This window comes from Ptiloglossa arizonensis, chromosome 4 (genome assembly GCF_051014685.1).
Source record: "Ptiloglossa arizonensis isolate GNS036 chromosome 4, iyPtiAriz1_principal, whole genome shotgun sequence".
Lineage (NCBI taxonomy): Eukaryota > Metazoa > Arthropoda > Insecta > Hymenoptera > Colletidae > Ptiloglossa > Ptiloglossa arizonensis.
Window position 1 is genome coordinate 17,868,072 of NC_135051.1, and position 13,960 is coordinate 17,882,031.

At 40.2% G+C, this 13,960-nt stretch overlaps 1 protein-coding gene across 19 annotated transcripts in view; it reads right to left on the bottom strand.

Moving 5' to 3' along the window:
- Mtd (TLD domain-containing protein mustard) overlaps positions 1 to 13,960 on the bottom strand; it is a 252,832-nt gene that overhangs the window by 9,788 nt on the left and 229,084 nt on the right. For 18 of the 19 annotated variants that reach the window (XM_076308377.1, XM_076308372.1, XM_076308371.1 and 15 more), the window contains one exon: positions 205 to 486. In XM_076308377.1, coding sequence (XP_076164492.1) covers positions 205 to 486 — 282 coding nt within the window. Of the gene's footprint in view, positions 1 to 204; positions 487 to 7,404; positions 7,550 to 13,960 lie in introns of those variants that run through there. The other variant, XM_076308382.1, reaches the window with a different exon arrangement.

Consider the following 13,960-nt stretch of genomic DNA (forward strand, 5'->3'; position numbering starts at 1 on the left):
TCTCACTTATATGTAGGGCAGAGGACACTGGAATTTATTAATATGTTCACTGACCCCCTCTACGTAGGAATAGTAGCATGCTGCACGGTCCTGAGAAGGAATAAACTGTCTGGATTGGGTCAGAGACTCCTAAGCAGGTCCTGACCCACACGAGTACCAAACGACAGTAACTCATCATCCCAGAAAATTGAACAGTGTACTCACGTTGCCCTCGGTGTCCTCGATGACCAGCAGAATGGGACTCTCTATCTTGGCCATCTTCCTGTACATGCTGTTCAGACTGAAGCCGTGTTGACTGGTGCTGAAGACCAGGGTCCACAGGTAGCCCTCAGCCCTGGCGGGCAAGTGTCGGCACAGATGTTCCCTGTGCTCGTCGCTGAGGATTTCTGTAGTGCCCACCAGGTCAGGCACGATCACGTCGTTGTCCAAGGAGACGGCGCTGTTGGCGTACAAAGCTCGCCTGAGCTCTTCGCTCATAGACAGTACCTGTGAACGGCGTACATTCATCATCAAAAGGATCTCGATGATTGATGGGGACAACTTTGGGGAATACTTCGAGTATAGAATCTACCAGTTTGGGTCGATCACCGAGCTCATCGATGTTCGCGAGAGTCTAGGTACCAAGTGATGGTATCAATGGACGACTGATAAGATTCCAGGTATCCTGGGTTCTCTTTCATCGTATCAATTTTGCAATATCTAGGAATTCGTGCCACTTGGTCAGACAGTCTCTCAAACTATCAAAGACAGTGAAACCTCTACCGAACTCTCTGGCTCAAAGGCATTACTTAGCATTAGTGTTTTTACTTACCTAACGAACTAGGGAAAGGGTCAGTACAATCAGAAATCGAACACCGAACATTGTTTTTTCAACAGAGGCTTCACTGTACTAGGTTTAAAGTATCCTTCGACGATGTACTCGGTGATCTAGTTCATCAATTTGTATATGTTACGCTCTCTATATATATGTATGTATATATGTATCAAAGAAGACAGTACTGGTTGCATCTATAAGGGTTCCATTGGTCTCTAAACCTAATTCTAGGTCTAACACAGCTAAACACAAACTACCATATGCATTCAAGTGTCGTGTTGTAATTGTTGACGTTGTTTCGTAATGTTGGACGTGTGTTTCCCGGGGTGGTGTCATGAATATGTATACGCAGAAGAATGCGTCCTGCATATTAACGTTACCCGACTCATTATGCTCATCTTACCGCGAACTCCTGACCTTTCTCACGGAGTCGACAAAAGGTTGCGCAAACAACTTGTTTCCTTCTTCTTCTCTTTTTTCTTTTTTTTTTCTTTTACTCATGGCGCCAGGAGGTTTTCAACTTCACCTCGACTTTTAATTTTACGCAATTTATGAAACCATATTGTTCATCGGTGTGGATTACACACGGCGCTCGAGTCCGTGGAAAGTTTCCCGATGAATTGTCGTGTCGTGTATACCCGTTGCATCGATGCAAATGCGAGCACAAGTGAATCAGATTCGCGCACCTGCTACGAAACGACACAACAATTTCACGCGATTGTTTCCCGTGGGATTACGAGAGGCACATCATCCTGTTGCTTCATTACGGCTTTACATCTCATTTATTAATATTATGAAATTTACATAACTCATTAACGGGGACTGGAGGATGATTTCACACGTAAGCTTCGCAGACGGGGCCAGAGCCTTCATCGAGGATTTTCTTATTGACGAGCTCACGCAACGGGATTACGAGTTCTGGGACGAAAGTATAACAATTTCGGATAAGAGAAACAAATTAGTGTTTTTCTCTTTTTCCATTTTCTCGGAGCAGACAATCTTCACAATGTATTCTGCGAGTTTTCATCACGAAATTCGTAACCTTCTATGGAACATTAAAGCGAGATCCTCGAATGTGTTCAATAAGCGAGGGTGGGTTTGTATTCGGGACTGGAAATCAAGCTTTTACGCTTTTCTTCTTCTGTGTAGAAATAATTGGATTGGAAAAAGAATTAGTGGAAACGTTATACAGTTTAACGAGACGAATATTAGTTTTTCAATAAACCGGGGTAGGTTCTTATTCGGGGCTGGAAACTGAGCATTGTTTTCTGTTGTGAAGGAATAATTGAATTGGAAAAAGAATTAGTGGAAACGTTATACAGTTTAACGAGACGAATATTAGTTTTTCAATAAACCGGGGTCGGTTCTTATTCGGGGCTGGAAACTGAGCATTGTTTTCTGTTGTGAAGGAATAATTGGATTGGAAAAAGAATTAGTGGAAACGTTATACAGTTTAACGAGACGAATATTAGTTTTTCAATAAACCGGGGTAGGTTCTTATTCGAGGCTGGAAACTGAGCATTGTTTTCTTTGTGAAGGAATAATTGAATCGGAATGAAAATTGGTAGAAATATCTTCTGCGATGTAGTTTAACGAGACGGGTATTAACTTTGGGAAATAGTTTTTTGTTTTATTCGATTCAAGACGTAACGAGGTGGTGTCTGAAATATTATCCAATTTGTTTGTTCTTAAATTAGTCTCGTTCCTCGACGTATCGAATTTTTAAGAAGTTTGTTTCCATAGAGACGATTCCCAATTTAAAGCTCGTAACGATTCAAGGATTACGCTTTTATCGATGCCTTCGTTGGTACGTTAAGAGGAATGTGCACCTTGTATCCGATAAAAAGCATCGAAACAAGCGATTCTGGAACGAACGAGCGTGGAGAACGAATCGATTAAACGTGCCCGTATTCTTCGTTAGCAGTTTAATGACATCGTTAAGTCCCGTCGTCGTACGTTATTGGCCTGTTAAATTGTACGTTCGCGCGGTGATCTCATTTGTTTTCACCCCGTTGTGTTTCACTCGCGTGACGATGAGAAAATTTTTAACAAAAGGAAAACACGTGATCGTGTAGACGAACGTTGAGCAAATGCTATCGAGAAGAGAATCGGTGACGCGAAATATTTGTAAAATATTTGTAAAAAATATTTGGCAACGGTATTGATATTTGTTTATTGGACAAGATGACTCGTTTGCAGAAAAAAAAAAATTCATACCCGTGGTCGGAAAGAAATTCAATGTCTTCGCGACTTCCTGTAGACGATGTAAACTGCGACGTTCATTAACATTTAACGATACGGCGATGAATTTGCGAAAAACATTATGCAACACGAAAAATAAAAATACGCCACTGAGTCAGTGTTCGTCATGCCGTGTTTTTAGGTTCGTTAACGATTGCACAATTAAATCGTAAAAACTTTTCGTATTAAAAGGATCTCGTTCGAAAAGTTGACCGACGTAGTACTACGTTCTTCGTTTACGAGTCATAATCTATAAGAGTTCGGTTCACGAGTTGGATGAAATTAATCGACCATGTTTCGAGCTGAACATAGATACTGAGAAATTTAGAACGTAGTACTACGTTCTACTTGCAAATCGGAAGACTCAAACGTTCTGCTACGTTTTACAGTCTTCAAGTTTCGACAAGTGGAGACAGTACAGTGTATCGTTAGTTTTCAAACGTTTAGGGACATTCACGTAGTACTACGTTCCTAGATTAGAATTAGAATCATCGACGTACCAGTACGTTTCATAGTATACAAGCCGAGAGAAATAAATATACTGCGTGTTTTCATCTCCCGAAGACTGAAAAGTTGTTCACGTAGTACTACGTTCTCAACAGCAAATACGAGTCACCGACGAATCACCACACGTCTTACAATTCCAATACTTTTTCAATCCCAAGACCCAATCGTTAACGTATTACTACGTGTCGTTTAATATCCTAGCTGAGAGAGGCTGACCGTAGTACTACGTTTCAAGATTCAAAAGACTCGGAATCATTCGCGTGGTATTACGTTCTCGAGTGCAAACGACCACCAAACGAATCGCCAAATTATCAACGCACCGACGTGCAATGTAATCTTCAAGCCGAGAGTAGCGAACGTACTACTACGTTCTCGGATTCGAATTACTCGGAGCTATTCACGTAGCACTTATCTAAGGCGCCGCGTTGACAAACAACAGCCGCCGCGAGTGTTTACTTCTCCTACGCGGTCAGCGAAGTGTTAAGAGCATTAATACAGCCAATCGCGGTTCGTCGACGGGTCACGGTTAAGATTATATTCGCGAGAGCGACAGCGGGATCACGATTGTCAATGACAATCTCCCTTTCACGGGGGAAGATAACAGCGGTTGCTGTCTTTCAGTGCGTATTTACAAACAAGACGTGTTCACCCTGGTTTTTGTACAGATATATACGTGTACATCAATTGAGGCGAGGTCGCGTCAATTAAGTTCGCTCGGCGGCCGACCGTGGAGCCCAGATGGCGCCACGAGAGCGAACCGAGTCGACGTTACGCGGGAAAATGCACCAATGAGCTCGAAGAAAGCTAATTCTTCCGAACGATATTGTTTTTCATCCAACTACTATCGCCTCAGAGTCGAGATAAAATATGGACGAAGTGTGGTATAAAAATTGTCGTTGTGGCAAAAAATCGAAAACGATTCTTCAGAATTTGGAATCGATTTATTGGGTTCCTAACCAAAAATCGGTAACGATGAAACACAAGCGCGTAAACGTACTAAGTGAGAGTACTCGGAGAGTTCGATTCGATTCTTTCTTTTTTTTTTTTTCATTTTTATTTGCACCGAACAAAATCCACAATCTGCATACGGGTTCGCCTTGTCTAGATGGAGAGAGAAAAAAAAGACGCTCGAGGGGAACGAACTCATACTTTCTCAATACGCCTTCGCAACAATACGAACGTGCAACAACATCGATGCACGTGTCCTCGAGCGTCGCGCGTTGCTTCTTATCATGAAAGCCTCCTTGACCCGTGACACCTCGCCGGCACCCTTTATCACGGTGCTTTCGCGTGGAAAAAAATTTTCAGCGACGTTTAATCGTGAAATGTAAAAAGTTTCTGCCATTAGTCTGTCGAAGATATCGCTCCTCCTCGTAGAGCGTAATCTCCTTGTAAACAATAAAACTTCACGCTCGGTGAAGCGTAACCAAGTATCCGGCATTGATGCATCGTGCGGACAAATAAGCGTTCCCTGATTATGGTTACTTCTTTGCGTCGATAACGTTTCTGAAGGGGTCCGGCTATCTCGGAGGTGAATAAAAATTTGACTTTTCGTTTTTTACTGTTCACATTTCCTTCGATGCTTAGCAAGCCTTGAGAAACATCGAGATGAGATTTTAAAAATTTAAAAATTGTGTCTTTTGAAATGATATCTTTTTAAACCGGTACGATAATTCGAGGAGCGATAGACGGATAACGTCGTCTGAATTGTAGAAATCGAGGATAAATAAAATTTGTGTAATACAGAAATTGTTTTTCACAGCGTTGGTATCTGGCCAAATTATATTTTACGTTTTTTTATTCCAACGTGCGTAATATTTGTATTGTTTCTTTTATCGATGGAACGACGCCAACCCTGGGTACTTGCGCTCAAAATATTTATTGTTAACAATATATCGTTGTAAAAAGAATAGATATTGCGGTTTAAAGGTCGGTAAACACGTGATTAGAAAAATTCGCGTTTGTATTTCTCCGAATTTTAGGTTTAAATGATCCTAATGGGGGTCACCCCGTTAAAAGTCCAACGAATCCCGGGTGTTTCGAATTGTAGAAAATTTATCGTACCGGCACTAGTTTCTCGGCGTGATTTAATCCGTAATAAATAATTCTCAAAATGGGAGGTCAACAAGTAGAGGACACACGTGCGTATGGCAAAAACCAGTCCGTCTGGAAACGAGTTCACAAGAATTGAAGAACAGTTATGACGGTCAACCGATGAACAGAAATTTAAAAACGTCCACCGACTGTCTCTTACCTCCCCCGTCGTCGTAACATTTCAGAAACAGGATTATACGAGCTGCGTCGGCGTGGTTGGAATTTATTTGTCAAAAGGAGAAAAAAGAAAAAACTTTTTCGGCGCCATCGGATTAACGTATTACGTATAAATTATTCAATACGACCGAGGTCTGCAATTTCTGTGCAATGTCTTACGCATTGTCCAACCTTGACGAATAAAAGAAGCAGCCTCTTAATTTCATTCCCTTTGTTGTTTTTCTTTTCATTTCTTCTTCTTTTCTTTTTTCTTTTTTTTTTTTAGCAATCAAAACAAGTTTTTAACCATCAAGATTTTTTTTCATGAACTTGGAATTTTTAGCAAATATTGAACGACGTAAGATTTGCACAAACCATTTGGCAATATTTGTTTTGCCACGGCAAACTGAATTAACATTCGGAATCGGTATTGTTTTCACGAAATATACGTATGCGAAACAATGGAGCGAATTAAGAAACTTTAACGGGAAGGAAACACGTGTGTCATTTTTTTCACACGAAATCTGTCTCGGGTAAGCATTCGGCATAGGATCACGATACGAATGTGTACTCGAGTATTTCGAGTATCGGGATTGAACTTTCGGAGTACTCGACGATCGAGTGAAACAATCGAGTACTTGACAATTCGATCGAATAACTCGGACACAATTTTGGATACAGAAGAATCTCACGATTCTCAGAGAGTACCGAAAACTTTGTCCACGAGATTCAAATTTCGAGTACTCGAGTACTCCGCTTTGTAATTTAAATACCAACAATATGGAGCATCGTGTGATCCTCGTATACCAAGTGCGTAAGTACAAAGATTGAATTAATTCGCGGCAACAAATTGTTTTTCCATCGGTCGATCGCCATACGTTATGCGATTTCAATTTGAATTTCAGATCTTCCGGTTGATCCTCTTAATAACTGTTATCGCGGAGTCTCGTGTGGCTCTATCATCGATGGCATAACAAGATTTTCTTTACAGAGTATAAGTTTGAAACACCATCATCGTTCAAACACGTTTTCTGCGCGCTACCGAATATAACATACGATATTCGAGGTCGTGTAGTGGTAGCAATCGAGATTTATAGCGACTTCTAAGTGCGTTGATAAAGGAAAAGGGAGCGAGCGAGATGGAAAAATGAAAGGAAAAGTGATCCCGAGTCTGCAAAGCGGATACGTCGTAAGGTATCCTAGCAGGCCCCGCCTTACTAGTATACGCCGGGACATTGGGTAGTCGGTAAGGGATCGTATATATAGTAATCGGTGTTGGTACGAGAACTTGCGAGAAACGGTCAGCGGTCGAGTCTCCCTCTAGTGGCGAGGGTCAGAGGTCACAGAATGCTCACAATGACGTATTTACACAAACGTAAGGTTACTCGAGCAATATTATTCCTATCGGCGTACCAATTGGACAGTATCTCGTATACGGTCTATTTCTTCGTGAAATCAAATTACTATTATCACATAATAATACAAAATTTAAAAAAAAAAAAAAGAAAAAACTCCACCGTCTCAAGGTACACAGTTAACCTCCGTCAACCGTGTTCTGACTTCTGGAAAACAATGGTATTTTATTGCCTCACCGACAACATCCTGGACGAGTGCTGAAACACGTAATTAAGGGTTGGACAAATATCGGCGATCATGGTGGGTCCGTGAATGTTCTCCGTGTGTCGTCAAAGAATTGTCGACTCCTCTGATACCACCCCAATACGCGTCTACTCACGATTTCTCCACTGACGCGATCCGCGAATCGATTAATCTTGTACTCGATTTTCGATTAATCGAGATTCGATGAACACACCGACGAATTTCTTTATCGTTGGTCCGACTGACTCGATGAATCGCTCAGTACTGAGTCGAAGGAGAACCGATCTCTTCGAAACGACCATCGAACGCGAGAAGTTCGTAAAGAAAAAAAAGAAAAGAAAAAAGAAAAAACCTTTCGTCCAGTCTCCCCTTCTCCTACGTTTTAATGCCAAGTACAAGCGAATTCCCCGTCGGGCGTATCTCGAGGGACTTCGAGAGTCGCGACCTCGCGCGATTATTCTCGATCGACCTTCGATGCAACTTCGACCGACAATGATGAGACGGTAATAAGTCGAAGGAAGCGGCTCTCGAAGGTTCGTTTCTGGTTGTTAATCGGTCCCTCGTGCTCGTGAACCCTCGTCCTTAATTTCCAATTCCACGGAAACGAGGGACCGAGGGTAATCGTCGAGCACAGATAAGAAACACGGAAATGGACTGAAATTTTGGGCGATCACCGGGTAAACTTGTTTTCGAAGTTTACGTCGAGGATAGAGCCACATAACCTCCGCAGTGGCTGTTCGATTAAATATTTTTTCGTCGTGTACACGTTCCACTTTGCGAATATTTTAATTATTGCAACACGGACGTCGCCCGTTGAGATTGTGAATGTATTTGGAATCAGATTTTCCAACTATGTAACAATTTCGAGGTTAGGTTACTAACAACCTCGCATTTGTGCGAGGTATTTTCATTGTAAATGTATACTACTAATGTCCACGTAATTCGTCTCCGGAAGAGGTTAAGATACCATTTTTGTCTCGCGAAGTATTCGTAAAGAAATCGAAATCATTTCACCTTTATGTGAAATTTTCGATTAATTGAGACCACATAACCTATTAAGGGATAATGACACGTTTACATGCGATTAATTGTTAAACCGTTTCAATGAAGCAAATAATGGTACTAAAGTACCACTTTGGTATCGAAATTATCTCGATTGAAATCGTATCTACTTATAATTGATAATTATTGTTTTCCCGGAGTTTTTTTTTCGAGTACTGGTTACATCAATCATTTCGAAATCACTGTTCGAGGCGCTGATAGATGGTTATACACGCATCCGTCTAACGCTAGAGATTTTTAATCGAACAGTATTTTCCTCGGTTACCAATGATTGGTATCTCTAAGTATATACTCGTAAACTCACGGTCAAGAACTATTACTGTTGGCTTAATAGCGCGATTACACTCGGAGGAGATTCTTCAACGAACACGAATACGGTCGATTATAATATGAATATCGACCGTACCAGTCAGGAGGAGTCTCCGACGACCGATGTTTAAAAAGCAAAAAAAAAAAAAAGAAAAACGTTAAAGAATCGAGAGAAGATCACGAGTTTCCTCGATTAGCGTAATTGACTGCATAACATTACGGGTGGCTTTAAGCGGGAAAATATCGAACGAAAAATTGAAAATAATGGAAAAATAAAACAATTCTTCGCTTTCGAAATTGTTCAAATAATTATATTCTTACGAAACGAAGAATAAAGAAAGTTGATGAGATTCGCCAAATGCAAATCGAGAAAAAAGCAGCACCAAAGTTCCAAGTGAAACTTTGACAAAAAAAATTAAAAAATTCACTTCTGCGTAGAAGTATTTGAGGTTAGGTTCAAAAGCAGCCTTACGCTCAACCTCTTCTCTAACACTTTCTCCTAATATGCTTAACGGGGACATTATATACGGTAATTTGGCTGACAGCTTCTGACCGTGTGTTTTTAATATGTTAATTTTATTCGTCAAACCTGATTTTTCAATTTTTATCTATCGTGTTAAAACACGTACAAGGATAAATTTTTTAGCTTAGTATTCATTCATCGTTTCAAACATTAAAACGTTTAAAGTCGTACCATGTACTAGGTATTTGTTACGGAGTGTTTATTTTCTATTCAAATTGTACGCACAGCGCATGCGCCGAAAAATTACCCTACCGACGCATTACTTGTAACCGAACACAGAACAATTACCCGAGACACTATTATCGGCTATCACCGAGGAAAAACGATAATTAATCGCGACGTCTGCGTGACAGTTGCAACGATGTTAATTAAAATGTTAATTAAAGCAAACAGGGGATCATCGATTCGCCTTGATCGGGAGCGGATATCGAACGCGTCATTACACGAATTACGAGTTCAATTAGAAAATAAACAGAAATCTCCTGTTCAGTTTAACGCTGAAAATAATAAACCGGACACGAGTAATCCGTTAAGTGAAGTATTCACTGGCACGAAATTATATAATTTAACAACACGTACCAATTTGGTTTCGTACCTCGTTTCATGAACCGTAGTTATCATCGTAATCAGTACGATCTACCGTCGTGACCCATAATCGCAGAAAGTTTGCGATTACGTAATCTCGAGAATTTTATTATTTGTTCCCCTAGAAACAAAAGGAACCCGACCAATAGTGGATTATTTATATCTACAATATTTGTGTAAGAATCAACGACCAACGATAAAGGAGCAAGTACGCCAAAGTTTATTAGGTAGAACGAAAGTTTCTCAACTAAACATTCGATTTCTTTTTTCTTTTTTTTTTAAATAGATTGCGTTAAAATGTCAGGTTACGTGTAACTTTCGTTTCTTTAACTTCGAACCAATATCGGTGAAGAACGCAATATTTCATTTTTTTTTTTTTTTTCTTAAGGGATGCGTTACGATTTTTAGGTTATCTGTACGGGAGGTTAGAAATCGATAAGCGCCATCTATCGTAAACAAAGAGAAGAATCCACCGAAATGGTGTTGTACGATGCCGGTACGTTCAAATTTAGAATTTTCCTGTCGGAGTTTCTTTTTCTTTTGTGCTCTCCAAATGGTTTGCTGCGAGTCATTTGTTTACAGAAACTCGATCTCTTCGAGATTCGCGGGACAGTCCTTAAAAGGCATTAAAGTCGGTCCCCGGAGCGCTTAAAATTCAAGGAGATCAGGAAACCGCGCGCATCGAAATGCGAAGGGTGACCACACTTGTTATCGACGGTTTTGCTTGGTTATTGGCGGCGGAACGTGATCGTTACATTCGTCGAAAGTCGTCGAAAATTTGCGATCAATTACGCGCTATTAATAAACACCGTGGTTCGGGAACGTTTACACTATTTTTAGGAGTTGTTTTCCAAGCATTCGTATCACTGTGCTTTGTGCACGACAGTATTCAGATATTCATCGTATTACGTTGAATAAGAAACAAATCACGAACAATAATTACAAAATTGAAACGAGTATCTTCAAGACCGTCGATCTTATTTTTAATAATTTCTAACGGGGCTCGACATAGTTATGAAACTTCTTCGATCAAAGTTTACCAATAAACAAATGTTCCACTCCGATTGGAATTTACGAGAAACAAAAATTAAAAATTCTTGCGTAACACGAAACAGATACAACATACATTCTCTGACATTCTAGTGGAGTTAGTTTGCAATAAAAACTCTAAAGTAACTATTTTCCGCGAAACTTCAATCGAACAAATTTCAAATCGTTTATCCCACGAGAAAAAATTTCAAACAATTCTCCCCTACCCCGAAACAAAAATACCCCAAGAATTCTCCGAAATGAAAATTATGTTTCGATAGAATTTATCGAGATAAAAATATTTCTTTCGATCTCGTATATAAACCGATTCGAGTATTAATTGTTTTTGATAAAAACCGTGATTAATCGTCGTACGTGTAAACATTGCTTCACGTGTCTATTATTCGTTCTACAGCGACCTCGATTTCCAGGAGGGGGGAGATGGTACTTTGGAACAATCGCGCGAGCTTTTTCACGATATCGCTCGTACCTGGATGATTAACGATCGATTGGAAATTCAACGTCTCGGCGGATCGATGGTTCTCCCGCGAATCGTTCACGGTGATCGCCAAATTTTCTCGCTCACTTTTATTTTAACCCGGTGTTTCTATATATGTGCTGCCGCGGTCGCGTGGATTGAAACGCGTCCAAATACGACTGCGCGCCAAAAGCGTATCGAAACGAGAATTTTACGACAGTGGCCGTTATCCGTCAGTCTCGTCGTCGTTAACGTCGACGCGCGGTGCGAATTGTGCTTTACATTCGTAGAAACGTCGAACCGTGGGCGTGTTGCAGCCTTGCTCGCCCATGGTAAGCGAGAGAAAACGATCGAGCTTTTTCGAGAGGTGGAGGAAAATTTAACGCCAGATTCGAGTCTCGTGCCAGATTTTACGAGAAAAGAGGGAACGAGACCGGCCATCTTTGATTTTTTATCGATTTTTTCACATTTTAAACGGGGGAGGGCACTTCGAATGAAAGAATTTTGACCCGAAGGAACGAGAGATGAGAAATATCTACTTATATATATATTTCTTTCTATTTCATTTTTAAATCGCGCACCGATTTATCTCCTTCGACGAAGCAATCGCCCAATGGATGAAATTCCAATAATTCGCGTCAGTTTTCCTTACCCTCGTTTACTAATTTTATTTATTAAACCGAGTTTTTCCGTTATTTTTCTCACATCTCCCCGCTGGAGAGCAAACACCGTTTCATTAGAAACAACGATGCATTTATTATGTATTTTTACAGTACAATTATGGAAAGAGATATAAAATATTCTCATACCAAATAAAGTTCACCGAATCCACAGAATATTATACAATGTATAATTTCTGATATAGTACAAATGTAGCGTGAATAATATAATATAGTACGAGCAAGAACGAAACTCGATTCAGAAAAACGTACGCGAGTACGTCGAACTACAAAAGTTAACGCGAACGTTTCATTCGTCCGGAAGCTTCCTATCTCCGTGTAAAAATCATAGCGAACGTTCACGGAGACACGTTCTTTGTTCCAGGCGATCGACTTGTAGGAAAATTCTGAGAATTCCGCCAGATACTCCCAGAAGGTTCCACCCTTCGCTTTCGTCGGTGCTACAGGAAGACGCTCACGTTATTTCCCGTTAGCGGCGCTCGTGTACACTGTGTCGTGTTTATGCAGTTAATACCGCGAGTATCGTTGTTGCGTAACTTCGAACGGATCGTGTATCGAGCTCAGCCAGATTCTGTGAAAGGTGGACCTAGGCGCGGCCAAGGACCGGTTGCAAGTGTAAACAAGCGAACCGCGACATTTTTCTGTCCTCAGTGTCCGTTGAATACGTATCCCCAATGAATAGTTTCGTTAGCGATACGTGTGTATTTTCGATGCACGCAGCGGCGATACTTATCGCCTCGACCGCCAGAGTGTCTCGCGTATACAAGTGCTCGGGACAAATATCGTCGATTTCTGAACAACCGATTGATTTTCGACCCGAGATACTTTATCGAAAAATATACGAATATCCATTGATCAGTACACGGAAAGAAATTGGTAGTTTCGTTGAAAGAAAATCCTGATCTTTATCGGATGATATCGGATGCTTTTTGTATACAAGTGCTTAGGACAAATATGAGTCGATTTCTGAAGAACCGATTGATTTTTGACCTGGGATACTTTAGCGTAAAATATGCGAGCACCCATTGATTGGTACACGGAAAGAAATTGTATAATAGTTGCGTTGAAAGAAAATCGTGATCTTTATTCGTTATCGAATGTACGCTCTTGCAAATTTTCTTTTGCAATTGTAATTTATCGTCTACCGAATATCTTGATTTAATTAATTTTAATTTGAATTTTTGTTTGTATCACTTTCGCGGGAATATCTGAAAAGTTATAGTATATATTCGAAATTTTCTTCGCTACGAGTTCGTCGTAGAAATCGGTAACGGTGTGAAACGAAAAGTTCGTTTTGTATACGAATAAATTAATTTTTAAACGTTTCTAACAAATCGAATATTTAAGGTACTTGAAAAATTCTACTGTACATCGTAGAAAAGGAAAAGTACTAAGAATTTGTATTTTTTTTTTTGCATCTATATTTGCACACGCATTATTCAAAGCGCTCTTTCGAGTCGGCCGATATTCAAATATAAACACTCGATCTCTTTCGCTCGATTCCAAACATTCGTCATTCACGCTCCATTAGTAGGTTACTCGCTCAGCTACAGTCTTCCACTACTTCTGAGGCACAATGTTACTTCATACGGTATACGATATGAGAAACTCGAGTTACATTTAACGAAACTATATTTTCTTCGGAGGAAGGAAAGATTGTCTTGAAACGTTATCTCTCTTCTATTCGGTCAACGAGAACGTTCTACATGACACGACCTCGCCCGCGTATTCATCGTTTTAACATTCTGCGTACTTGAAATTGTAGGAAAATTCAAAACAAAGTTTTCCTTATCTACTGAAGCGGTTATACTCTTTAATGTGTATCAATAAAGCACAAATGGCACGTTTAATGTTAAACAAATGGGATTTCTTACGCGAAATAC